We start from the raw sequence: 27,863 nt of genomic DNA on the forward strand, positions 1-27,863 counted from the left end.
TCCATGAGATACACATTTTTTGGTTTTTATGATTTTTAAACAAATATAAGATTAATTACAGCATCATTTACAGTAATCTTTTTTCAAATAACATCTACAGAGTGAACTCAATTACCAATTCAACTGAGCACTTAAGTCAGGAAGTGATGGACAAGTGTGGTGTGTGTGATGTGGCATCACATCATGCGCCTATACAGTCAAACAGAATAGTGAAATATCACTTGAAACTGATACTAACATTATGCAAATTACAAAAAAAACTAAGTCAACACATACAAGAAGTGTTAGCTTAAAATAAATCATTCATACGGTATGAGAAAGGCACTACATACACCATTTAGGCAAAGACTAGTGCAGTACTGCGACAATGATAATCTCCATTGTTATGGTTTAATGAAAACAACAAATGGTATTCTCATTATGACAAGGGGGTATGTATGAATTCAAAACACCAAAGAATAATGTACATTTCTATCTACAATAACAGGTTGGCATTCATTGTCATCAATCTTGTCCTGGAGGCAGCTCGGCAGTGGTCACTAACTGGCAGAGCCACAGTCATAAAATCAGATTTCAAACCTAACCCTAACCCACACTGATAACCCCAACCTTAAATTAAGGAAAAAAAGTGAATTTGTCTTTTCATACATTTTTACATCGCCAATTTTGAATTTGCAGCTGGTCCAACTAGTGAAAATTGCTCAAGGCAAGATTCATGACAAACATCAACGTGCTCTACAATCCAGGGAAGGAATCAGTATTTTCCCTTCAACTGAGACATGCTGCCTGCCAGCTGAGAGTGGGGCTGAGCCCAGGCTGAGACAGGAGAGAAGGTCAGAGAAATATCCTGCCATTATCAATGCCATTTCAGACACCTAAAACAAAAACTAGCGCCATTCACATATTCACTGGTCACCTTGGTTCTCATCTCCTTGGTTTTTACAGACACATCATATTACTGACTCATTGTGTTACAGTGAGAATCTAGATACAGGTTTTTTGTAATATGTAATAAGGAATAAGATACAATCGGAAATAATGGACCAGGATATTTCTCAATCAAATAAAGATACAAGTGTCCCCTTCAATAGAGAATGACATGGGAGACAGACAGACTACCAAAAAGGTTATCATATAATAGGTCATTGAGAACTATGAAGCTAACAAATAACTTATTATATTTGAAAAGCTAGACAGCAAATCTTCCTCTTTAGACAGTCTTATAAAAAGAAAAGCGCTGGTTCATAAATGAAGGTTGATATCAAACCCATTTTAATAGAAAGTCAAGGAAACAAAAATATACTTTTGTATTCAAAAATCTACAATTGAAATAAGGTACTTTGTGAAACACCCACAGGGAGTGAGACATGGCTTTTCGAAACATTGACACCAACGCCTCGATCACACCGATAGCGCCATTGCATTTCGGTACACCAAAAGTACATTCCTTTCCAATGGAACGCTGCGTTTGCCTTTACCTAACGTATGCATCAAACTGTATGTGTCGATGGCTTGACAGAAATGGTAGCAGAAGGTGAATGTTGAACTTTTGTTGCACACATATCCAGATGATTCTGCGTACCATTTTGCGCAATGACGCTGTAGGTGTGTTTTTAGGCGTTAAGGTGAAAGGTAAAGAACAAAACAAGTGGCTAAATGTAATGTATCTTGTTCCCTTTCACAATATGGGACAGAGGTACCTGTGGATGATATATTTTTTTAAGAAAACGGGGAGTTAAAAGATTTAAAATTAGTCTGGCTCATTCGTCTCTTCACATGGGTGACGCCACGTCAGAACTCAACTCCATGTCCAGAGTGAGGGAGTCTGGGAAGACAGAAAGCAAGAGGGCTGCCATTAAAACAAGTTAAAACTTGCCTCACATGCAAGCACAGTACGAGTATGTGCATGTGTGTGTGCGTGTGTATTAGTGTGTGTTAGGACTTACCCATTGGGCCAGGGTTGGCCTCAGTCTCATTGTGCATCAGCGAGTCCAGGGTGCGAGGGGACATGGGAAACAGGTCACTGGTGTTACCAGAGTTAGTGCTGCAACAATCCCGGAGAAGAGAGAGACACCAAGACTACATGTTAACACGCATACAGTCACACACAGACGTCTATGTCCTTTTTACCACATGCGATTAGCTAACTGTCAGTCTACTTCCAGTGCGCAAGTCATTTTCATCATCATCATCACTGCTGTTATGTCACCATAGAAAAGGACAATACACAACATTATTACAGGTTTAAATACATGAATCAAGTAGTTCAGTGTTGACTGGGTCAGATTAGTGACAGGTTAGGACAGTTCAGCCACTATGTGTCAATGTGCTTCCCAGTGGCAAACGAATGACTGAAGTTAGACGACAGTAGCAGAAAGAAAGGGGGAAAGGAGAGCAGTAGATGTGTGAATGAGAGAGAGAGAGAGAAACAACGTCTCCTCTTGGGGGCAGCACTGAGCACATTGTCACATAAGGATGCTGGGATAGTTAGTGGGAATATTAATGACAAGTATTCTAGACAATCTAGTTTGTTAGAGCAGGCCAGTGGGCAGAAACACACCATAACCCTCTACACCCCTGACAGACATTCCATTCTAAAAAGTGCAATGACGTCTCACAACAACCTACTACTATAAAGTCACATGTGGAGAACAGCGGAGGCTGCTGAGGGGAGGACGGTTCATAATAATGACTGGAACAGAGCGAATGGAATGGCATCAAACCATGTGTTTGACGTATTTAATACCATTCCACTGATTCGGCTCCAGCCATTACCACGAGCCTGTCCTCCCCAATTAAGGGGACACCAACTTCCCACGCTGGAGAGCTAAAGGAAGGACCAACGTTAGGGCTTTAGGAGTTCATCTCCACTGAAGGCACTTCTAATGAGAACTTCAGTCTACAGCCTATCAATCCACAGCCTCTTCTCCCCTCCTGCTGTTCTAGCCCGTTCATAATGACTGAAATGTAGACCGTTTTGATGCCATTATCAAGCTGTAAACTAAACATGGCCAGTCTGGACTGATTTTTAATGGAGTGGTCATGACACCAGTACGTAGACTTAAAATGGAGTTTGAAAGGTGAATGATCTACTGAGGATGTGATTGGGAAAGGGAAGCCATGTTTGAGTAGAATGAACCCAACTCAAAATGGCTGCATACAATATGACTGGAAGATGTTGTGGTGTTTAGAACCAAAGAGAGTGTCAGTGAGTTGGAAACAAAACGGGGGAGGGAGGCCGAGAGACTTATTACTCCATTCCTTGTCTGAGTCTCACACATATAAGTAGAGAAACACACACACACACACACACAGCTCTACATGCCACCCCCCCACTGCCTACCCAGGGAATATCCCGTTCCCAAGCAGCTCGCTGTCCGGAAAGTCCATGAACACGGAAGGGCACCTACGGAGACAGGTCAGGATCTCACTGAGCAAACCTCTCCAACACCCCCCTCCACCTAAACAGACACCTCTACCTATGTAGTACACATACTCATCTAATCCTACAGAGACAGGTCAGGTTCTCACTGAGCAAACCTCTCCAACGCTGCTACACCCCCCCGAAAACAGTACCTCCACCCCTGGGTTAGCCAGTATACACACCCTTCTGATCCCTCTGCTAAACTCATACACACCCTCTCCGTCCCAGAATAGAGAGCACTGCATGGGCTTCAGAACACCTCACACACACTCTGTCTGTTCCCCCTAGAAGTACAAGGAAAGCTTTCTCTTTGGTTCTACTAGTGTTGAGCGATTCGTATTAAAGTGATCTGTATGCTTGTCTGGGGATCGTTACTTGGTTCCTCCACTCTGCTTTGTCTAGAGAGATGTGTACACTTTGCTCCTGCCTGCCTACAGTCCTGTGCTTCCTGTTCTACTGTCCCCAGGCCAGACCAATGACTGTATAAATAAGGGAAAGACACGGACTAATAGTGAATCCGTCTGTCAGTTTGTTGGTGATGACTATATAGGAACGATCTCTTCCAGGGTAAAACTCCCACCCTCCCCACCCTTACAAGAAGCCAACAAGGGGATGTTGTGGAGGACACTCAAACATTATGTAGAAGAAAAAAGTTGTAAAAAATTGCAACATGACTGTCCCAGTTTCCATTACACAAACTAGTGTGAAGTCACTTAGGAGCATTAACTCCTATGAGGGAATTGAACACTAACAGCTCTCAAGGAAAGTGGATACTTACGGGGTCACACAGATGAACTTTGTCTTTAAGTATGGTTGAATGGCTGTGGGAGAAAACCAAAACACCTTTTAACTTACACACAGATCAAAATATTCCCCATCTCACAAAGCATCAACCTCCAAAACAGTAAAGAAGTATTCATTATGGAGGTACTTCCAGATCTTCTACCATTAACTCATCCGACAGTTTTCATGACAATATGTTAAACTTCCTGATTGACTTACTACTACACGGGTCTCCGAGTTCAGCCTCTGGAGCAGCTTCCGGTCGGCAGTACTTCCCGAAGGCGTCCTCCTTGGGGATCTCTGGGAAGAGGTAGACCAGCGGAGACACCAGGATGTTGGTGGCGTCCATGATCTTGTATCCCATAATGATCTCCGCAAAGGACATGCTGTTGAGCTGCTGCTTGGTGTACGGCTCCACCGACTGGATCTGAGTCTTCCCTACAGACACAGAGAGAATGAGAGGGATATGAAACCATGTCACAAGAGCAATAATGAGATTATGTTGCACATTATTTAGTTCAGACAAAGACCAAATGACATGCACAATAGAAAAGCGACAAAGACAGAGCGCCAGCCAGCCTAACACACTGTCCTCTTACCACTGATGTCCTTCTCCACCCAGGTGAAGGTGATGCCTCCCTCCTTACTGCTCTCACTGAAGCGCAGCAGGAAGGTGCCAGGAGGCTTAGGGCTCAGGATGGCCCTCTCCCTCTCCTTACTGATGAAACCCAGAATATACCTGCAGAGAGAAAAATGACATTTTTATTGTCACTAACACCGGATAAGACAGAGAAATACAATTTAACTGCATTACACTTATGCATTAACCCTAAAACCTGTACTCCTCCTCAATCCAGTTTCCCGCTATCTAGGGTTCAACGGCTCAGTATTACAGTTCTCAGCAGTGCTCATATAATCTCAATGTCATGAACTCAACTCCCTCCAACTTGGATTTTGCCCAGCTGTTCCAGTAACAAGTCAGTAAACAAACAGAAGCGACCTCTCACCCTTCATTCCACAAAGCCAGGATGTACTTCTTGACCAGGTCAATGATGTTGTCCAGCCATACCCAGAAAGAGAAGCCTTTACCCGCCATGTTCTCCTGAGGACAAAGGAGGAACTAATCAATTCAAACTGTGAAGCTGTTTACGACAGATAGATAGCTATAACAACATATCAATAGAGACTGATTGGGCAAGAACATACTTTGCAGAACTTGGCCCAGGTAATCTGGCATCCAGAGTAGTTCACACACGGCCCTAGACAAACGACACAAACACATTTAGTAGGCATTGATGCCATATAGACCACCCATAGAAATACACTGCTCAAAAAAATAAAGGGAACACTTAAACAACACAATGTAACTCCGAGTCAATCACACTTCTATGAAATCAAACTGTCCACTTAGGAAGCAACACTGATTGACAATACATTTCACATGCTGTTGTGCAAATGGAATAGACAGCAGGTGGAAATTATAGGCAATTAGCAAGACACCCCCAATAAAGGAGTGGTTCTGCAGGTGGTGACCACAGACCACTTCTCAGTTCCTATGCTTCCTGGCTGATGTTTTGGTCACTTTTGAATGCTGGCGGTTCTTTCACTCTAGTGGTAGCATGAGACAGAGTCTACAACCCACACAAGTGGCTCAGGTAGTGCAGCTCATCCAGGATGGCACATCAATGCGAGCTGTAGCAAGAAGGTTTGCTGTGTCTGTCAGCGTAGTGTCCAGAGCATGGAGCCGCTACCAGGAGACAGGCCAGTACATCAGGAGACGTGGAGGAGGCCGTAGGAGGGGAACAACCCAGCAGCAGGACCGCTACCTCCGCCTTTGTGCAAGGAGGAACAGGAGGAGCACTGCCAGAGCCCTGCAAAATGACCTCCAGCAGGCCACAAATGCGCATGTGTCTGCTCAAACGGTCAGAAACAGACTCCATGAGGGTGGTATGAGGGCCCGATGTCCACAGGTGGGGGTTGTGCTTACAGCCCAACACCGTGCAGGACGTTTGGCATTTGCCAGAGAACACCAAAATTGGCAAATTCGCCACTGGCGCCCTGTGCTCTTCACAGATGAAAGCAGGTTCACACTGAGCACTTGTGACAGACGTGATAGAGTCTGGAGAAAGAGTGGAGAACGTTCTGCTGCCTGCAACATCCTCCAGCATGACCGGTTTGGCGGTGGGTCAGTCATGGTGTGGGGTTGCATTTCTTTGGGGGGCCGCACAGCCCTCCATGTGCTCGCCAGAGGTAGCCTGACTGCCATTAGGTACCGAGATGAGATCGTCAGACCCCTAGTGAGACCATATGCTGGTGCGGTTGGCCCTGGGTTCCTCCTAATGCAAGACAATGCTAGACCTCATGTGGCTGGAGTGTGTCAGCAGTTCCTGCAAGAGGAAGGCATTGATGCTATGGACTGGCCCGCCCATTCCCCAGACCTGAATCCAATTGAGCACATCTGGGACATCATGTCTCGCTCCATCCACCAATGCCACATTGCACCACAGACTGTCCAGGACTTGGCAGATGCTTTAGTCCAGGTCTGGGAGGAGATCCCTCAGGAGACCATCCGCCACCTCATCAGGAGCATGCCCAGGCATTGTAGGGCAGTCATACAGGCACGTGGAGGCCACACACGCTACTGAGCCTCATTTTGACTTGTTTTAAGGACATTACATCTAAGTTGGATCAGCCTGTAGTGTGGTTTTCCACTTTAATTTTGAGTGTGACTCCAAATCCAGACCTCCATGGGTTGATAAATTGGATTTCCATTGATTATTTTTGTGTGATTTTGTTGTCAGCACATTCAACTATGTAAAGACAAAAGTATTTAATAAGATTATTTCATTCATTCAGATCTAGGATGTGTTATTTTAGTGTTCCCTTTATTTTTTTGAGCAGTGTATATTTACTGGAGTGGACACTCATTCCGACTCTCATTCAATATTCTGTGATAGACATCATTCTATTGCTATGGAGCCATCCAATCCAGATGAAGGTAGAGTTGCAGACAGAAAGGTTCCTCGCCTAGTAGTTTCTCAGCCAGGGTGGTGAGCTGCTCGATGGTCAGGCCTCTCTTAGTGGTGGAGGAGAACTGCCAGCTCAGCACCTCCGCTACCTGATCCCACGTCCCCACCGGAGGCTTAGTGAAGAAGTTCACATTCTATAGGACATGACAACAGGAAGAGGAGGTCAAGGTGGATTTCACACACATTTTAACCCTCTCCAAGACAGATGCCAATGCAAAGAATGTATGAGACAGTAAAGATGATATCAATGAGACTGTATTTGGGGGCCAGAAGTTACAGGAGAGCGGTCTAACGCGAGGTGGCGATAGCCGTCTTACCTTGGGGTGGTTGGTCAGCATGTTGTACCACAGGATGGAGGCCCAGGCGTTGGGCATCTGGCAGATGTTGGAGATGACCACCACTGGTAGAGAATGGGTCTAATGGACCATAGAGAAAACGCATGAAGAATGGTTAACCTGGACCTAGGCTCAATTAGGATATACGTATGGAGCAGAAGCACCTTTTGCCAGGCTTTCAAAACTAACCTAGGTTGTTCGGTCATTCTATTCAAGTCTGACATGAAATGCCATTTAATACATTTATTTAATTCTATTATTTTTTGGGATTTCTGTGACAAAGTAGTCGGCCGTATGGGAGGAAAAGCTGTCCATGTTCTGAGTGAGATGGCAGAGACATGGAGTGCTTAGTCCCTCACTGAGAATGAAGTCTTAAATCACACAGCAGCACCCCTCGCCTCGCTAAATGGTGTCGTTTATAGAAGACGGAGTGTTGTGATAAATGATTTCACAACGTGGGAGTGCCAAACCCTCTCTCTCAAACGCACGCACGCTAATTTCCCTCCATTTCTCAATGCTAATGTGTTAAATATCCTGGCTAATGCATTTTCACACTGCTGTGTTCAGGGTGGGGCATCGCCGCAGTGTTGAGCTCAACACAAAGCACTAAGCCATGCAGGACATAACCATTAGATGAATGATTCCTGTGTCCCAGCAGGAGGCTTGGGCTAGCTACGGTGATATCAGAGGGAGGAACCATGGTGGTGGTAAGGGAGGTGTAAAGCGGGTCAGAGACGGATTACCCCTGGACACGCTCCACTGGCCGGGGGATTGAGGGGAGGGATGATTGGGCGAGGAGAAGCAACAGTAGGAAGCATGGAGAACAAGTGTGATTACTGAATAAGCTCATTGTTATTCTGTGCATGGGGAGAGCAGAGGCAGGCCCCTGGAAGCCTAGGACACCATCAAGCTAATAATAATGACTATTGGCTCACGTGTGTGGCAGAGCTAACTCGTGGCCTTAGAGCTAACTCGTGGCCTTAGAGCTAACTCGTGGCCTTAGAGCTAACTCGTGGCCTTAGAGCTAACTCGTGGCCTTAGAGCTAACTCGTGGCCTTAGAGCTAACTCGTGGCCTTAGAGCTAACTCGTGGCCTTAGAGCTAACTCGTGGCCTTAGAGCTAACTCGTGGCCTTAGAGCTAACTCGTGGCCTTAGAGCTAACTCGTGGCCTTAGAGCTAACTCGTGGCCTTAGAGCTAACTCGTGGCCTTAGAGCTAACTCGTGGCCTTAGAGCTAACTCGTGGCCTTAGAGCTAACTCGTGGCCTTAAATATCTAATCTCCATGTAATTACTGCTGACGTAGGATTAAGGTGGAGTTAGGGGACTACATGCTGAGTGTTTGGTGTCGCCATAATGAGACTTGACAAAGACCACCTGGGAGTTAGGAAGCACAACAGCAACTCTCCAAGATGCCTGTGTGCACACAGGTAGAGAGCTGAGCTAGGTCTCACCTCCAGGTCGATCTTCAAGCCCTGGTGGTAGACCTCTGTCTCAAAGGTGATGAGGTGGAGCTCCTCTGTAACGATCAGGGAGGCCTAGGGAGGAACAGGACAGTCAGGGTTATAGGTCGATTGATGCTACTGCTACTATCAATACTGATGACAATAGTACTATCAATTCCCCAAAAGATAAGTTTAAGTTAACAGTATAGCTACATCAGTCACCATAAGAAAAGGAGCATTCAAGATTGAGTGTGGGACTCACATCACTGTTGGTCCGGCCACCATTGCCACACCTCTGTTCCCTCAGGGTCTGAAAGAGAAGGGCAGTTATCAGTCAAGCAACATACTGTACAGTACCACACTAGACTCACCACGATACTGACTAACAGACAGACACTCACCAGGTGTTTGAACTCTGCTGACAGACTGCCATTGTTGGACTCCTCCATGTTCATCACCTTGGTGTTGGTACCTAGGATGTTGAACTTTCGGGACCTGGGAGAAGTAGAGTAGGTAGGGTAGGTTATTCACAGGCTCCATGGCAAAAGGGACATTCTAAGATTGATAGCTTAGGAGACAAAGGGTTTCAACGTAACATAGAAGTCACTTACCCTCGAATGGCAGCCACGTCCCCAGATTCCCTGAGAAACAAACAATAGAGGTCAATTCACAACTTCCCTGGGACTGAGTCGATCGTTGTGTTCTACGCAAATCAGACATGATCGTGGGAGTGACGGACGCAAGGCAGGCAAAACTCACTTATCAATAATAACTTTGATCTTCAGCTGGTAATTCAATTCTGGAAACTTCACCAGTAATCTGAAAAGAGGGAAAAGATTTGGAAAATAACACTTGGTGAGAGCACATAAAGCAACGCCAAAGACATGAAATAAGGCAGTTTTTGTATTAAACAGTCATCAACTGGTGGCATTGAGTTGTCCCACAGCTCCTCTTACCTGACTTTGTTGGTGAACTGCACACCTGTCTTGATGACCAGCGGTCTGTCTGGATGCATGGGCATACAAGGCTGCCTCTCCACCACGAACGCACTGCAACACAATGACCAGATAAGAGGCGGTGCATTAGAGCACAATGGTGGAAGTCTGTGATAGACAAAACTCTGAAGCCTCATCTAATGCCCATCATAATAAAATGACAAAATATCTCCATATTTGCCAAAGGCTATCCAAAACATCTGAATATTATGCAAATTCGGTCCTATAATAAATATCCAAACCATCTGGACATGTGATAGATATTGAAGCTAAAAGAGAAGCTCCCCACCTCTTCATGAGGTTCCTGAACAAGTCCACTATCTTCTCCTCCAGAGCGGGCCGGTGCTGGATGATGGGGTCTCCCTTATAGGACACCTTCTGCTGGAGCTCCTCCAGCTTCTTGATCTGCTGGCGGATCTGCAGCTGAGACTCAGCCAGGGAAGTAATCCTAGAGGTCACAAAGGTTAATCTAGGTCAGTCATTATGGCAGTGCTACTTTGTTTGTTAAACAAATTTGGAACTACAATTTAATATTATGGTGTCTTGTATTGACTACCAATAACAGCAAATTCTCCTTCTTCGCCACTCTGACGTTTACTCTACATGAGTGTTGGGGGAGATAGTGTACGGTCATGGGGAGGGCACATAAAATGATTTTAACGTGGAAAGTAAAGGCTACTAATTGGTAACTGACCATGTCTCCAAGCGGTCCAGACAAATGTTGGGTGGTCCTCCGATGCAGGCAATCTGCTGCCTCCTCTTCCAGTCAGCCAGCTCGTCATCTGTCAGGTTCTTCTGGACAAAGTCCATGGCTGACAGCAGCCCTGCCATCTCAGTCACGATTTGCTACAACAGAGAGGGACAACAGCACATCCTTCAGATACTGATATAACCAGTGTTAAAGTGATATTCTGGGGGCTCTGGAATTACTTTTTAAGATATGTTTTATTAATCCACACGAGATGGACATCAGCCGCAGTGCAGTGCCCAATGAGCAGTTTAGGGGGTTAAGTTCCTTGCACCGGAGATATTGATGACAGCAACCCACCGGTTGCCAGCTTACTCCCTGCCAGCACTAGGATTCGAACCGACAATCCTCCGATTGCTGGCCCGGTTCTCGAACGTCAAGGCTATGATTATATCTTGCACACGATTCTTAGGATGATTATCATGTTAGACAACATGATTAGTGCATTTATTTGACCATTTTGGCTTCAGGGAAATTTAAACTAAATAGTCCCCAGCCCCACAGTCTCCAAAATTTGACAGCTATTATCACCCTCCTCATCTTGCTCATAAATATCTAGTGCCTAACAGCAGCATGAAAATTAATTTAACTTAATTGAAAATGAATGAACGAGCACACATTAATATCAACACACATATCACAGATCTCTGCATGTGTAGTGAAAGGTACTGCTGCTGAGTCCAAATGTTTATGTCGGGGCTGCAACGGATAGGGAAGCAGGCTGCTTGGGGCAGACAGTTTGAGCTTGCTGCTGAGAATTAGGGAATGACTAACCCAATTCTATAGCTTACTATTTAACAAACATGTAAATATGCAGGTTTATGTAATTTATTGCACACACGTACAGTGAGGGAAAAAAGTATTTGATCCCCTGCTGATTTTGTACGTTTGCCCACTGACAAAGAAATGATCAGTCTATCATTTTAATGGTAGGTTTATTTGAACAGTGAGAGACAGAATAACCACAAAAGAATCGTGAAAAGCGCATGTCAAAAATGTTATAAATTGATTTGCATTTTAATGAGGGAAATAATTATTTGACCCCTCTGCAAAACATGACTTTGTGATTGCCAACAAGGGTTTTGCCACCAAGTACTGAGGTCAGACGTTTCTTATAGTTGGCCACCAGGTTTGCCCGCATCTCAGGAGGGATTTTGTCCCACTCCTCTTTGCAGATCTTCTCCAAGTCATTAAGGTTTCGAGGCTGACGGTTGGAAACTCGAACCTTCAGCTCCTTCCACAGATTTTCTATGGGATTAAGGTCTGGAGACTGGCTAGGCCACTCCAGGACCATAATGTGCTTCTTCTTGAGCCACTCCTTTGTTGCCCTGGCCGTGTGTTTTGGGTCATTGTCATGCTGGAATACCCATCCACGACCCATTTTCAATGCCCTGGCTGAGGGAAGGAGGTTCTCACCCAAGATTTGACGGTACATGGACCCGTCCATCGTCTCTTTGATGCGGTAAAGTTGTCCTGTCCCCTTAGCAGAAAAACACCCCCAAAGCATAATGTTTCCACCTCCATGTTTGACGGTGGGGATGGTGTTCTTGGGGTCATAGGCAGCATTCCTCCTTCTCCAAACACGGCGAGTTGAGTTGATGTCAAAGAGCTCCATTTTGGTCTCATCTGACCACAACACTTTCACCCAGTTGTCCTCTGAATCATTCAGATGTTCATTGGCAAACTTCAGACGGGCATGTACATGTGCTTTCTTGAGCAGGGGGACCTTGCGGGCGCTGCAGGGTTTCAGTCCTTCACGGCGTGGTGTGTTACCAATTGTTTTCTTGGTGACTATGGTCCCAGCTGCCTTGAGATCATTGACAAGATCCTCCCGTGTAGTTCTGGGCTGATTCCTCACCGTTCTCATGATCATTGCAACTCCACGAGGTGAGATCTTGCATGGAGCCCCAGGCCGAGGGAGATTGACAGTTCTTTTGTGTTTCTTCCATTTGCGAATAATCGCACCAACTGTTGTCACCTTCTCACCAAGCTGCTTGGCGATGGTCTTGTAGCCCATTCCAGCCTTGTGTAGGTCTACAATCTTGTCCCTGACATCCTTGGAGAGCTCTTTGGTCTTGGAGAGCTCTTTGGTCTTGGCCATGGTGGAGAGTTTGGAATCTGATTGACTGATTGCTTCTGTGGACAGGTGTCTTTTATACAGGTAACAAACTGAGATTAGGAGCACTCCCTATAAGAGTGTGCTCCTAATCTCAGCTCGTTACCTGTATAAAAGACACCTGGGAGCCAGAAATCTTTCTGATTGAGAGGGGGTCAAATAATTATTTCCCTCATTGAAATGCAAATCGATTTATAACATTTTTGACATGCGTTTTTCTGGATTTTTTTGTGGTTATTCTGTCTCTCACTGTTCAAATAAACCTACCATTAAAATTATAGACTGATAATTTCTTTGTCAGTGGGCAAACGTACAAAATCAGCAAAATCAACTACTGTATGTAGTTCGAGCAGAATGTCAACTAGCCTAGCCTACTTATCACAGAAATTCTGACTATCCTGATTCAGGGTATTAGGACCCTCCAAGAAGGGGTGTACGATGTAGGGTCAGATGGACACTAAGGAGGGGTGTATAAGGGCCCTACCCTCCTGAGCTGGTCCAGAGCACTCAGCATCTGTTCCAGCTGAGACATCTTCTGCCTGGTGGCTGCCGCCTGGCTGTTCCCATTCATGTCCTGGGACAACTCTGAGCAAATAGGAGAGGAGTTGGGTGGGTTATCTGTAGATTTAAGAGTTAGTGATATTTGGTAGTATTTGATGGTGGGTCAGAGTTTCAAAACAACAAGCAAAATAAACAGTAGTAGAGTATAAAATTAGAGCCTCTAACAGACTCATATCCTATCCATAAATTCCGATAATATTCTATATTTCTTTTTATTGAATTTTATGTAATATTAAAAGTGAAACTTACCACCCTGACTTTTAAGGGTCTTGTAGTTGAAGTCGAAATCATCCTGGAGATTCTCAAGCATCTTCATCTTTTGTTCCATATCCTATAGCAAAGTAACAAGCAAAGCATGTCAATCAAATGAGGTATTAAATAATATGCCTGTGTAAAACCACATATTCTTTGGACTAAACATGTAGTCTCACCTGCACCCTCTTCCTGATGTCCTGCAGGTTGTGCTCCAGGATCTGTTGTTTCTCCGTCACCACAGTGCCAGACGGGTGAGACGCCGTTCCGTCCTGTGCGGCGGTGGTGGCGGACTGCAGCAACCTCTGCTCTTCCCAGAGGCAGCGGGCTACAATGCGGGCAATCTCCATAGGTTTCTCCAGGTACTTGGACTGCAGGTGTTGCTTAATGCGCCGCAGGTTGTGCTGGTAGAGCACGTTGTTCTCCTGCAGGAAGCGGCTGTACTGCTGGTCAATCTCCCCCAGCAGGTTGTGGAACACCAGCGTGGCGTGGGACTCCTTGTTCGCTGCGTACGCCCTGCATAGAGCATATAGAGTGGTTTAGCGAAAGCTTATGCTTTTTTCTTTTATTATCTTTATTTAATTAACCAGGTAGGGTGTTGAGAACAACCTATAGTAACAACCTAGCCTCTAATAATGTTCATATCTCTAGTTATTAGTCAAACAAATTGTAAAAAAGAAATCCACAGATAAGATATGATATACTTTCTGAATGCAATGTATTCAGATCACGTTACGTTACAGCCTTATTCTAAAATGGATTAAATTGTTATCCCCCCCCCCCTCAATCTACACACAATAGCCCATAATGACAAAGCAAAAGCAGGTTTGTAAAAGTACATACTTTTTTTTACTGAAATATCACATTTACATAAGTATTCAGACCCTTTACTCAGTACTTTGTTGAAGCACCTTTGGCTGTGATTACAGCCTTGTGTCTTCTTGGGTATGACGCTACAAGCTTGGCACACCTGTATTTGGGAAGTTTCTCACATTCTTCTCTGCAGATCCTCTCAAGCTCTGTCAGGTTGAATGGGGAGCATGTAGATTGATGAGGACATTTTTTTATTTAATCCATTTTAGAATAAGGCTGTAACGTAACAAAATGTGGAAAAAGGGAAAGGGGCCGGACTACTTTCTCGAATGCACTGATATCCATGATATATCTCTTTATATATGAAAATATGACCCAGTGAATCTAATTTGCTTTGGTATGAAACTAAGAACCATTTGGCAGGAAAGATTGAAAGATATTTGCATAAGGAGCACAGACTTTTACAGTAACAAGGAAGTTTGGGAACTGAAATAGCTTTGGGTAAATCCATTTGAAGTCCCTTTTTGACAGCATCACTTTTGCTTTAAACAAAACGTTCCATACATGTCTGCCAATGGAAGAAGCAGTCAGAAAGTGACTTTTTGGATCTGAATGCCAAAACATGCTCAAAGTTTAACCATTTGGCATGCCCCAGCACACCATGAGACATCCATGTCTTCATCAATGGAAAATATCAACGGTTGAGTTTGATATAATTTAAAAGTGTTGTCAAACGATTGTTTATTATTTTATTTGTTTTATTAATAAAACCAATATTTTTTTTATCTTTAACGTCTATCTAAAACCGTGTAAACTCCGATTTTATTCATATGTTGTAGCTTAGACCCTACTTTAGATCCTCTGAGGTGTTTGTGTTGTGCCCACCATCAGTTGAGACACAACATGCTGTTGAATACAGGGTGGGTGTGATTTCAATCATAGAAAACAAATCTGAGAATGGACCTATCCCTTCAGACTAGCTGTAGCTGGTACACCATTAAAATGCCATTTTAAGTTCTAATTACGACCACAAAGATGGTCGCCGGTCCACCCACCGTCGAATGTCAACGGGTCATGTCTATAATATTATCTATCCTTCAATGATTTCAATAGATTTCCTACGGAGGATTAGTAGCCTAACATGTAAAACAACATATTCCCATTCAAGTCAACATTCTCTGATATATGGATCTCCAACCATCTTTGTGGTACTATTTGAAAGTCTAAATGTCTATTTGATTCTCATTTTAGTACATTTATCAGCCAAAACATGACACCCACCCTGTATTCAACAGCATGTTGTGTCTCAACTGATGGTGGGCACAACACAAACACCTCAGATTATGTAAAATAGGGTCTAAACTACAACATATGTGATTCTGTAATAAAAAATAAATAAATTATAAAACAGTTTGACAACCCTGTTCGTAAACTTCTAAATGATATTAATCTCAACCGTTGATCTTTTCCAGTGATGAAGACATGTCTCATGGTATGGTGGGGTATGCAAAATAACTCAACGTTGAGCACCTTAATCTCTTGAAGGTTTTGGCATTCAGGTCCAAAAAGTCACTTTCTGAGCACTTCTACAATGGGCAAATGTGTATGGAAGGTTTTGTTCGAATCAAAAGGGGTGCTATAAAAAATGTTATTGAATTCATATGGATTTACCCTTTTTCCTAGCAGAACTGACAACTTGCCATCATGAGATGCCAATTAGGACAATCATTTCCTGTGTGTTGCTCCCAGCTAACAGTCTAGCTGTAATGTTGTTGTTGCTACTTCAAAATAAATCAAAATGATTGTAGAGGAAAATCAATGTCACACTGATGACTAAAGTCAACATTTTTGAAAACAATGAGCCTGAGCGGATGACATATTTCCTCCCCCACTACTAACAACAGAATGAGCAAGCACAACAATGAGCCATGTCATCCTGCCGAGTGTTGCCAGCAGCAGTGGTGTTAGTGAACTGTAGGTACTAGGTACCCATTCTGTAGTGATGTGAACCACAGGAACTAGGAAAATACACACCAGTCCTGGCTTTCGATCCAGGGGGCGAGGAACTGCCGGAGCTCCATGGGGAAGCTGTCGCTGTACAGGTGGTACAGCTGCTCCAGATACCTGGTCTCCAGCTGCTGCAACTGGTTCCACTGGGCCATGCTGCCGGCTGCCTCCACAACCCTGTATAGGACACACACGAGGAAACAGTTCGAGGGAGAAATGGAAAGCAAGGAAGACACAAGGAAACTAGATACTAATGAGGGGAACAGCTGTGGTCTGTTGATACAATGATCGGCTCTTGAGAGCTAGCCAATGCAGGACGAAACCGCCACCGTACTGCATGTCTCTATTTTGAAACATTTCCAATAACTTGATCAATTGATTTGTTCTAACTCCGATTGTCTTGAATCTGATGAAAGCATGTATAGACACGTCATATTCGCCCTGACAGGAAAATCTCAGAAACCGAAGACAAAGTATCTGATGGTACCTCAGCCAGCTTCCTATAAACACACAGAGACATCCTGTTCAGCTCAACACACAGCTTTCACCGAGAAACACAGACCAAAATAAACCCTGGCCTTTGGCCTCCTCGTTGGGCGAGGTGAGCCAGACAGAAACCTTGTGGTGTCCCTCCAGCCCAGGTCTGATACTAGCAGATTTATTCAGCATTACAAGAAAACCTTTCAGACTTCAAAGTAAACGGCAACCACGTCATTGATATTCATCACCAGTAGAATATAATGTCACTGTTGTCATCGTCAACAAACCATTTAATTATGTAGGCCATGTAATGCAGACGACACCGTCTGCATGTTAGCACAAAAATGTCGCTTCTCCTCATTCCTTCCGTAACAGTGTAATTATATTTTCAAAGTGAGTGATTTTCCACTAACAGCGGTCATGATTTCAGTGAGTTATTTGAGCAGCCATGCTAACCCAGGTCTGGTATTCTTCCTACATTACAGTGTACTTCCTAAAGCCTTGACTAAATCCTAATTAGCACCAGTGAAAGGTAGAGAACTACAGAGCAACCCCAGCCCTGAGAGATCATACAGTCATCAGAAAACATCTGCCACCCTTCTCATTTTACTGGACACAGGAAGGAACACATTGTTCTCCTAGTAGCTCAAATGCACAATAACTTGCAAGGTGGTGGTTAGGCCACAACTGTCCTGATAACAAGTCCCTACACAGTAGCAAGACCATGTTGTACTGTAGGCTAGATGTAAGGAAATCCAGAAGAGATTAACAGGAGCAAACTGTATAGTCAGGGTAACATTTTAAATCACGGGATTTGAGATTTCTTCCAATCTTTGCGTCATCATATCTGATATGCTCCACTGACAGATTCAGATAACAGAACTTATCCAAGGAATTGGGTCTTTGTGATTGGATAACAGGTGAACAAACACGCTCCAACCGCATTTTGCTTTTCAGAGAAACCTAGGGTTGCGTCCTAAATGGCAAGATTTTCTTGTGCCTTAGTCAAAAGTAGTACACTATAGAGAATAGGTTACCATTTGGGATGAATCCTCATTTATAAAAATGTCACTTCCTCTTGTCCTACACAGGTGAAACAATGAGTTTAAATTGCCTGTGACCTTTACTGCTCGTATTGGTGTTGAAATTGGTCGATTTGATTGCAATCCTGGTTTACTTCCCCTGTACTTTTCTTACCATGTCCACTTCCTGTCAGACTGGAATAAGGACAATGAATAACATTTTATAACTCCAGTCGATTCCACAAATATGATGAAAAGTCAGTCAAATCATTTGTCTAATGCAAGCAGAGGTTATGAGCCACAGGATCACACAAAAAAGCTTGTGATGATGTACACTGGAGAGCACCTGTGACAAATTGCAAAATGTTTGCCATTGTTTGTTATGTTGCTAGGGTGAACAAGATTATTCCTTTTGCTAAAGCTTTTTGATGTCGTTGTATTTTACCCCCTTTTTTACCCCAAATTTAATCTTGTCTCATCGTTGCAACTCCCCAACGGGCTCGGGAGAGGCGAAGGGCGAGTCATGCATCCTCCGAAAACATGACCCGCCAAACCGCGCTTCTTAAAACTACTATAAATGTTAAACTTTCATAAAATCACAAGTGCAATACATCAAAATAAAGCTTAACTTGTTGTTAATCCAGCCGCCGTGTCAGATTTCAAAAAGGCTTTACGGCGAAAGCAAACCATGCAATTATCTGAGGACAGCACCCAGCACACAAATGCATAACAAATCATTTTCAACCAGGGAGTTGCGACACAAAAGTCAGAAATAGCGATATAATATATGCCTTACCTTTGAAGATCTTCTTCTGTTGGCACTCCAAATGGTCCTTTTGTTCGATAAAGTCCTTCTTTATATCCATAAAAACTCAGTTTAGCTGGCTTCAGTCAATAATTCACTCGGTTTCCCTCCTTCAAAATGCATACAAAATGAATCCCAAACGTTACCAATAAACTTATCCAAACAAGTCAATCAACGTTTATAATCAAACCTTAGGTACCCTAATACGTTGTCTCATTGTCTTGCTGCATGACCCAGCTGAGCTTCAGCTTACAGACAGATGGACATTCTCCTGTAGAATTCTCGGATACTGAGCAGAATTCATGGTTCCTTCTATTAAGGCAAGTCGTCCAAGTGCTGAGGGAGCAAAGCATCCCCAAACCACATGAGGTTGAGGTTCTTACTGTGGAAGGCAGTGTTTGGTTTTCACCAGACATAATGGGAGTCATCCAAAAAGTTGACTCAAGTTTTCCAAAAAGCATCTGGTTGATCATCAAGACTCTTGGAAGAATGTTCTATGGACAGATGAGTCAAAGTATAACCGTCTGTGAGCTGAAGCTGAAGCGTAGCTGGGTCATGCAGCAAGACAATGATCCAAAACACACAATCAAGTCTACATGAAGATGGCTAAAAAGCAACACATTTTAAGTTTTGAAATGGCCTAATCCACACCTAATCCCAATTGAGATGTTGTGGCAGGACTTGAAATGAGCAGTTCATGCTTGAAAACCCACAAATGTCGCTGAGTTACAGCAGTTCTGCATGGAAGAGTGGGCCAAAATTCCTCCACAGCAACGTGAGAGACTGATCAACAACTACAGGAAGTGTTTGGTTGGAGCCATGCAGCTAAAGGTGGCACAACCAGTTATTGAGTGTAAGGGGGCAATTACATTTTCATACAGAAGCATTGGGTGTTGCACAACTTTGTTTATGAAATAAATTAAATATGTAATTGTTGTGTTATTTGTTCAATCAGGTTCTCTTAATCTAATGTTAGGTTTTGGTTGAAGATCTGATAACATTCAGTATCAAAAATATGCAAAAATAGAGAATTAGAAAGGGGGCAAATACTTTTTCACAGCACTGCGCCTAGTTTAAAAGGTGAGCCACTTTCGTGGTAACTTCTCAAACCAGATATGTAGTATAGGGCTCTGCACTCACTACCGCGGATTTAGACCAGCGCGACCGGGTCGGTCACACATATACCTAGCAGGTTTGCATGCTCAGTAATTAGTATGTTCTATGTTGAGGGCCGTTTTTCCTATGTGTCTCCTGATATGTTAAAATATATTATGTATTGGCCATTGATGTTTAAACTATTGAGATGTATTGATTATGGAGTGACATATTCATATTGGTTGAATACCTGCTCAAAGGCTTGCTCATTTCGAGAGAGCTTAGGCTAGAGTGACATGTTGTCCCAGGGCTCTACTAAACTCTGCTGTGAGGGTCCACTACATTACAAGGTTATTTGAGAAAATGAAAGATGTGAAATGAGTAGAGGTGCCCTCTAACTTTCCTATGTTAGACATGTCGCCTTTCTTTTCCTCATTCCTCTTTCACTACACTGATGGAAACAGGTGCATCACCCTGCCTGGGTATTCATTACGGTAATTCTGTTGCAAAAACGTTTTGTTTGGTTTGCTTCTTAAACGGTAAATGGCTTCCATTGCAAGGCATACTGAATACACTAGAGGTCGACCGATTAATTAGGGCCAATTTCAAGTTTTCATAACAATTGGTAATCGGCATTTTTGGACACCGATTATGGCCGATTACATTGCACTCCACGAGGAGACTGCGTGGCAGGCTGACTACCTGTTACGCGAGTGCAGCAAGGAGCCAAGGTAAGTTGCTAGCTAGCATTAAACGTATCTTATAAAAAACAATCAATCTTAACATAATCACTAGTTAACTACACATGGTTAATGATATTAATAGTTTATCTAGCTTGTCCTGCGTTGCATATAAATCGATGTGGTGCCTGTTAATTAATTTATCATCGAATCACAGCCTACTTCGCCAACCGGGTGATAATTTAACAAGCGCATTCGCGAAAAAAGCACAGTCGTTGCACCAGTGTACCTAACCATAAACATCAATGCCTTTCTTAAAATCAATACACAAGTATATATTTTTAAACCTGCATATTTAGTTAATATTGCCTGCTAACATGAATTTCTTTTAACTAGGGAAATTGTGTCACTCTTGCGTTCTGTGCAAGCAGAGTCAGGGTATATGCAGCAGTTTGGGCCGCCTGGATCGATGTAAACTGTGTGAAGACCATTTCTTCCTAACAAAGACCGCAATTAATTTGCCAGAATTGTACATAATTATGACATAACATTGAAGGTTGTGCAATGTAACAGCAATATTTAGACTTAGGGATGCCATCCGTTAGATAAAATACGGAACGGTTCCGTATTTCACTGAATGAATAAAAGTTTTGTTTTCGAAATGATAGTTTCCGGATTTGACCATATCAATGACCTAAGGCTCGTATTTCTGTGTGTTATTATATTATAATTAAGTCTATGATGTGATGTTTGATAGAGCAGTCTGACTGAGCGGTGGTCGGCAGCAGCAGGCTCGTAAGCCTTCATTCAAACGGCACTTTCCAGCATTTGCCAGCAGCTCTTCGCTGTGCTTCAAGCATTGCGCTGTCAACTCCCGAGATTAGGCTGACAATAATATAGTGCCTATAAGAACATCCAATAATCAAAAGGTATATGAAATACAAATGGTATAGAGAGAAATAGTCCAATAATTCCTATAATAACTACAACCTAAAACTTCTTACCTGGGAATATTGAAGACTCATGTTAAAAGGAACCACCAGCTTTCATATGTTCTGAGCAAGGAACTTAAACGTTAGCTTTTTTACATGGCAAATATTGCACTTTTACTTTCTTCTCCAACACCTTGTTTTTGCATTATTTAAACCAAATGGAACATGTTTCATTATTTGAGACTAAATTGATTTTATTGATGTATTATATTAAGTTAAAATAAGTGTTCATTCAGTATTGTTGTAATTGTCATTATTACAAATATATATAAAAATAAAATAAAAATAAAAACGGCTGATTAATCGCTATCGGCTTTTTTTGGTCCTCCAATAAATCGGTATCGATATTGAAAAATAAAATCGATCGACCTCTAGAATACACCCCTGGTGTGAGATCGTGCTACGTACAAAAACTAGACTCAAACCACAACACAAAGCAGCTGAACTGACTCATCATCATGTGTCAAAACTCAAACTGTCACCTTCCCATTAAATTACTTGTTGTTTTCTTTCAACTTCCTCTTACTGGAGTTTCTCAAGTCATACAAAGTGCATGGGCTTAAATGGATCCCATGTTAGTTAATCAACAGCTAAGCTTGTAATTTACAGTACCTCAAAACATACAAGTCTTTGGCAACAGGTGACAACCCAGTCAAAACCCATAAAATATAGGTGACAAGATAGATGAACTACTAAAAAGCAGAAACTTCCTTTGTTCAACCGGACCCTGTATCCATGGGTAGCTTTTTGCAATTTTGGGGGGGATTTCTCATGTCTTACTCATTGGTAGGAAGAAGTTTGGTGTTGGGTACTATATTTGACTATTATCTGAATCTTATTAAAAAATAAAAATTTTAAATGGCCAATTTGGGTGCAAAAAATTTGCTTAAATTCTCAGAGATCAAATTATACTTTAACAAAATTATTTTTTAGAAATGCTAAATCGTATATTTTACTAACTACAGAAATGCTTTCAGAACGATCTGAGATGCTGGGTGTCGAAATCCACTCTTTTTTTACTCAGTCACACTCAGAGAATGAAAAGGACACCACTCGATTCAGACCATATCCAAAGTGGGCATTACCAGTGCCTATAAAGATTGCTGGCTTCGCTATAGTTCTCCATACACAACTGAAAAGAGCAGAGCTTTTGTCTGAGCAGCACTTGTCCCATAATTCCCATTAGAGAGTGGGGTGGAATGCACAGGCAGACGACAGAGAGCCACAGAAACACAGAGCTCCACCAGGGTTAACAACACAGCTTTGTGAACAGTGGCACAACACCAGACAGGCCTAGGGATCTCTGCAGCCTTGGCCTACAGAACCAAGTCAACATGAACTGACTTTCACTGAGCCTGTGTTGAGAGAACTGTAGGTCTCAAGAACAGGAAACATTCCATACTGAAGCAAGGCAGCACTCATTTAAAATCACCAGTATCTCTCTGCAGCCACTATGGGTAGGCTACACCATAAAAACATTGTTTAGACATGCGACAACCGCTTGTCTAAAAGAGCGTGGTGTACTGTACAGTATGGGAGGTGGGATCAGCCTTTCAAGGAATCTAGTCTGTTGTTCAGCTAAAGATAATTTTACTAGAAAGCGTCAGTCATGAGGGCCATGAAAGCAGCCACATCCTCTTGCCCTGTCCATAACTAGGCATGGGCCTAGTATTTTCTATGTAACATAAATAATAATGTTACTGTATCTTTCTAAAACCAGCATTGTCATTGTACTATTGTTGCACAGTGAACTGTTAAACCCCATATTTCTCTAACTCAGGCAGGGAGTAAGTATAACACATTTCTACACCTCACTACAGTATCAAAGTCTGACTCAATGCAGTAAGCAGTTGCTTTTCTTTTAAGTCACCAGGGCGCAGTTTTTCCAGATCAAAATGATTCTGTGTTTTGCTCCCCCTTCCGATGTGGTCCGTCCTCATTTTTGGATGTAGTTTTAAGACAAAATGGAAGCAAATCTCTAACCACATAATATTCTACACACAGATCATGTTATATGATACCAAAACATTTGGTTGAAATATTGTCTGTCTTTTTAAACAGGAAACACAAGACGGGATAATTTTGTTCTGGATTAAATGTTTAGATAATCTGGGCCCAGGTAAAAAAGAAAAAACAGCAATTTAAACAATGATATTTAGACATAAAATATTCAGGAAATACCAAGAGAAAAACACCTTTCAGTTATCATAAAAGCACCGCAAAAGCTGAAACAAGAACATTGGACAATGGAAACATTATTTGAGGAAGAGATTCCAGGAAAATGCATTACTTTATTCCGGTAAGGGTTTCCTGGTGCAGTGTCAGTAGAGCATGGGACAAGTAAGAAACATCAGCGACAACCTTGCAGTTTTATAGTCACTCGCCAATGATATGTAAACAACTAATGATGACAAATAGGTGGATTGTATGCTATTTGGTACATGGGTTATCTTACATGTGCTGCTGTCCATCATCAAGCAAAAGGGGCCAGAGTGTGCAAAGCTGTCATCAAGGCAAAGGGTGACTACTTTGAAGAATCTCAAATATAAAATATATTTTGATTTGTTTAACACTTTTTTGGTTACTACATGATTCAATGTGTGTTATTTCATAGTTTTGATGTCTTTACTATTATTGTAGAAAATAGTAAAAATAAAGAAAATATCTACCTCTGTCCAGTGAAGTCCACAAAGCATATTGCATGTAACAAACAGCTACAGTGAGGGAAAAAAGTATTTGATCCCCTGCTGATTTTGTACGTTTGCCCACTGACAAAGAAATGATCAGTCTATAATTTTAATGGTAGGTTTATTTGAACAGTGAGAGACAGAATAACAACAAAAAAATCCAGAAAAACACATGTCATGAATGTTATAAATTGACTTGCATTTTAATGAGGGAAATAAGTATTTGACCCCCTCTCAATCAAAAACATTTCTGGCTCCCAGGTGTCTTTTATACAGGTAACGAACTGAGATTAGGAGCACACTCTTAAAGGGAGTGCTCCTGATCTCAGTTTGTTACCTGTATAAAAGACACCTGTCCACAGAAGTAATCTATCAGATTCCAAACTCTCCACCATGGCCAAGACCAAAGAGCTCTCCAAGGATGTCAGGGACAAGATTGTAGACCTACACAAGGCTGGAATGGGCTACAAGACCATCGCCAAGCAGCTTGGTGAGAAGGTGACAACAGTTGGTGCGATTATTCGCAAATGGAAGAAACACAAAAGAACTGTCAATCTCCCTCGGCCTGGGGCTCCATGCAAGATCTCACCTCGTGGAGTTGCAATGATCATGAGAACGGTGAGGAATCAGCCCAGAACTACACGGGAGGATCTTGTCAATGATCTCAAGGCAGCTGGGACCATAGTCACCAAGAAAACAATTGGTAACACACTACGCCGTGAAGGACTGAAATCCTGCAGCACCCGCAAGGTCCCCCTGCTCAAGAAAGCACATGTACATGCCCGTCTGAAGTTTGCCAATGAAGATCTGAATGATTCAGAGGACAACCGGGTGAAAGTGTTGTGGTCAGATGGGACCAAAATGGAGCTCTTTGGCATCAACTCAACTCGCCGTGTTTGGAGAAGGAGGAATGCTGCCTATGACCCCAAGAACACCATCCCCACCGTCAAACATGGAGGTGGAAACATTATGCTTTGGGGGTGTTTTTCTGCTAAGGGGACAGGACAACTTCACCGCATCAAAGGGACGATGGACGGGGCCATGTACCGTCAAATCTTGGGTGAGAATCTCCTTCCCTCAGCCAGGGCATTAAATGGGTCGTGGATGGATATTCCAGCATGACAATGACCCAAAACACACGGCCAAGGCAACAAAGGAGTGGCTCAAGAAGAAGCACATTAAGGTTCTGGAGTGGCCTAGCCAGTCTCCAGACCTTAATCCCATAGAAAATCTGTGGAGGGAGCTGAAGGTTCGAGTTGCCAAACGTCAGCCTCAAAACCTTAATGACTTGGAGAAGATCTGCAAAGAGGAGTGGGACAAAATCCCTCCTGAGATGTGTGCAAACCTGGTGGCCAACTACAAGAAACGTCTGACCTCTGATTGCCAACAAGGGTTTTGCCACCAAGTACTAAGTCATGTTTTGCAGAGGGGTCAAATACTTATTTCGCCCATTAAAATGCAAATCATTTAATAATTATTTTTACATGCGTTTTTCTGGATTTGTTTTGTTGTTATTCTGTCTCTCACTGTTCAAATAAACCTACCATTAAAATTATAGACTGATCATTTCTTTGTCAGTGGGCAAATGTACAAAATCAGCAGGGGATCAAAAACTTTTTCCCCCCTCACTGTACATGACCTACAGCATGGTCAAGCAAGTTAATGTTTCCGACATTTTCGGACCACTAAACAACTATTGACTTAAAACCACAGAGTTACCGCAAGTCACAAAGTAAACAGTAGCTGCCTCCACAATTCCAGCACCATTTCAACATCATCAGTGACAACTAAAATATACCAAAAACAATTTAGTCCAGTCAACGTAAGCTAAATATGATGTGGCTGTCCATGGTTCTGATTTCTGTGTGCGTGTGAGCACGCCTTCGTGCAAATAGATTTTTTATTTTTTTTTACTCACCCCCCTTGTAGAGAAACGCCAATGCCATCCTCCTCTCTTTCATGTTGACGAAACAGTCTATCACTGTCATACAGAATACGCTTTTATTTTAGGCTACCTGGCTAAAATGCTTGCTCCCTAGCCTAACTTCCATTCATGGGCAACGTTAGCTAGTTAACATTAACCTTCTACATCTAGCTACATATTGAGTTTCCATTCTCTAAGGCCAGGGGAACAACAATATATGAATTAATAGTTGGATCAGAATCGGCATAATAATCATTGGCCAGTACTGAAAATGAAGTAAAACCACAAGTCCAAATCCCTATCTCCATCCATGGCTAATTTAGGCAAGGGTCAATTTTAGCTTGCTGGCTAACCACAGGAGGACAACAACCCAACGAGACGCAACAATTCAAGATAGGAGTGATTCCAAATCCAACGTGGCTTCCCATTACACCTTTTTTTGGTGCGCCAGGACCATTCACAGTTGAGCTCAACGCTGATTGGCTAATTGCGTATACTTTTTTTGTCAAGCGAGGCCAGACTGTTTTGATCGCTCTGATGCTTTTATTTTATTTTATTTTATTTATTTTTTGCTCTGATGCTTTCTTCCTGTTAGATTCAATTCGCAAGAGGCTGAGCGTCGGACAATTATGAAATAGACGAAATAAATGATTTATTATTTTTCATTTTTGGGCTTCCCTTGGCATCCATTAATACACGCCACTGGTTGTGTGTGTTTGTAATCCCTCAAACTGTAGACTGGTTGTTGCAAACCTGGAGGCATGCATGGTTGACGTGATGACTTTCCAAGCACCGTTTGATGGATCAAATGGCCGTGACATGCCCACATGAAAGTGGTCATCAAAACCTGCACCACTGGATGTGGCTTTGACCGAAGTCAGCATCCCATCATGGTTGCACTTGCAACTTCATAAAATGTGCAATATCATCTTTGAAGAAATGGCCAGCACATCATCACAATAATTAGGCATAAACGGTCGGCGTATACTATCCTTTGAAAGCAAACGTAGAACCAACAACCGCTGCAACGATTGGTAGGCCTAATCTATTTACGAAACAGTGTGATTAAACTTTTGGCGATTCATGTAATAGCATGGAGGACGTAGCTCCACTTACTTTGTGTCGAGTGAGATTCACCAATTGGCAGTGTATTGTCAATCTGATAATACATTGATGCTGCTCGCCCACCACACACGACTACAATGTGTTGTGTAACACATTTTTAGAACTTTACTCTCATGGCCCAACCACAATATGATGTATAAATAATACAAAGTAAAGGGAACTGCGACCGCCTACTTACCCTACTGTCCACGGGAAAGTGTGTCAGAAAAATGATCCCGTCAAATCGTAGCCAGGCACTAACCTTAAACCACCAGAACGAAATGTCTTATTGTACAGGACAATCGAGAACTTTTAACCAAACTGTATTTCTAACAATCGGAACTACAGTAACGTTAGCCTACTTCAATGTCGCAATACTGTACACACTGACAGCTAGTTGTCCAATTCCACCCGGAGTGCAGACAAACGTCAAGAAGGCGTTGATTGACATACCTAGGATGCAACAGAAGACGAGAACACAACTTCGTCCAATCTTTGTGTAGGATATTGCAAAGAAGGCGGGATTAAAGCTAAAGGTAGGTTGTGGGTGTAGTGTTTTGCGCTCGACA

The 27,863-nt window shown here is 42.7% G+C and overlaps 1 protein-coding gene across 7 annotated transcripts; it reads right to left on the reverse strand.

The window, feature by feature from the left end:
* Positions 1–27,739, reverse strand: LOC106601025 (signal transducer and activator of transcription 3). 7 transcript variants are annotated; one of them, XM_014192881.3, is made up of 23 exons: positions 27,494–27,739; positions 16,533–16,682; positions 13,865–14,201; positions 13,683–13,764; positions 13,357–13,457; positions 10,703–10,854; positions 10,298–10,456; positions 9,970–10,062; positions 9,773–9,832; positions 9,625–9,654; positions 9,415–9,508; positions 9,276–9,323; positions 9,023–9,106; positions 7,554–7,652; positions 7,235–7,370; positions 5,414–5,466; positions 5,215–5,309; positions 4,807–4,946; positions 4,427–4,645; positions 4,203–4,245; positions 3,344–3,406; positions 1,947–2,044; positions 1–1,825 (listed from the first exon to the last, which is right to left on the reverse strand). In XM_014192881.3, exons 2-23 carry the CDS (start codon positions 16,658–16,660, stop codon positions 1,773–1,775), a joined length of 2,367 nt encoding a protein of 788 aa, XP_014048356.1. In that variant the 5' UTR covers positions 16,661–16,682; positions 27,494–27,739; the 3' UTR covers positions 1–1,772. The 7 variants fall into 7 exon arrangements, with proteins under 7 accessions (XP_014048356.1, XP_014048355.1, XP_014048354.1 ...); XM_014192880.3 differs by having other exon boundaries at positions 1–1,849; XM_014192879.3 differs by having other exon boundaries at positions 13,357–13,490.
* Between the last annotated feature and the right edge of the window lie 124 nt (positions 27,740–27,863).

This window comes from Salmo salar, chromosome 03 (assembly GCF_965601325.2).
Source record: "Salmo salar chromosome 03, fSalSal1, whole genome shotgun sequence".
Classification (NCBI taxonomy): domain Eukaryota; kingdom Metazoa; phylum Chordata; class Actinopteri; order Salmoniformes; family Salmonidae; genus Salmo; species Salmo salar.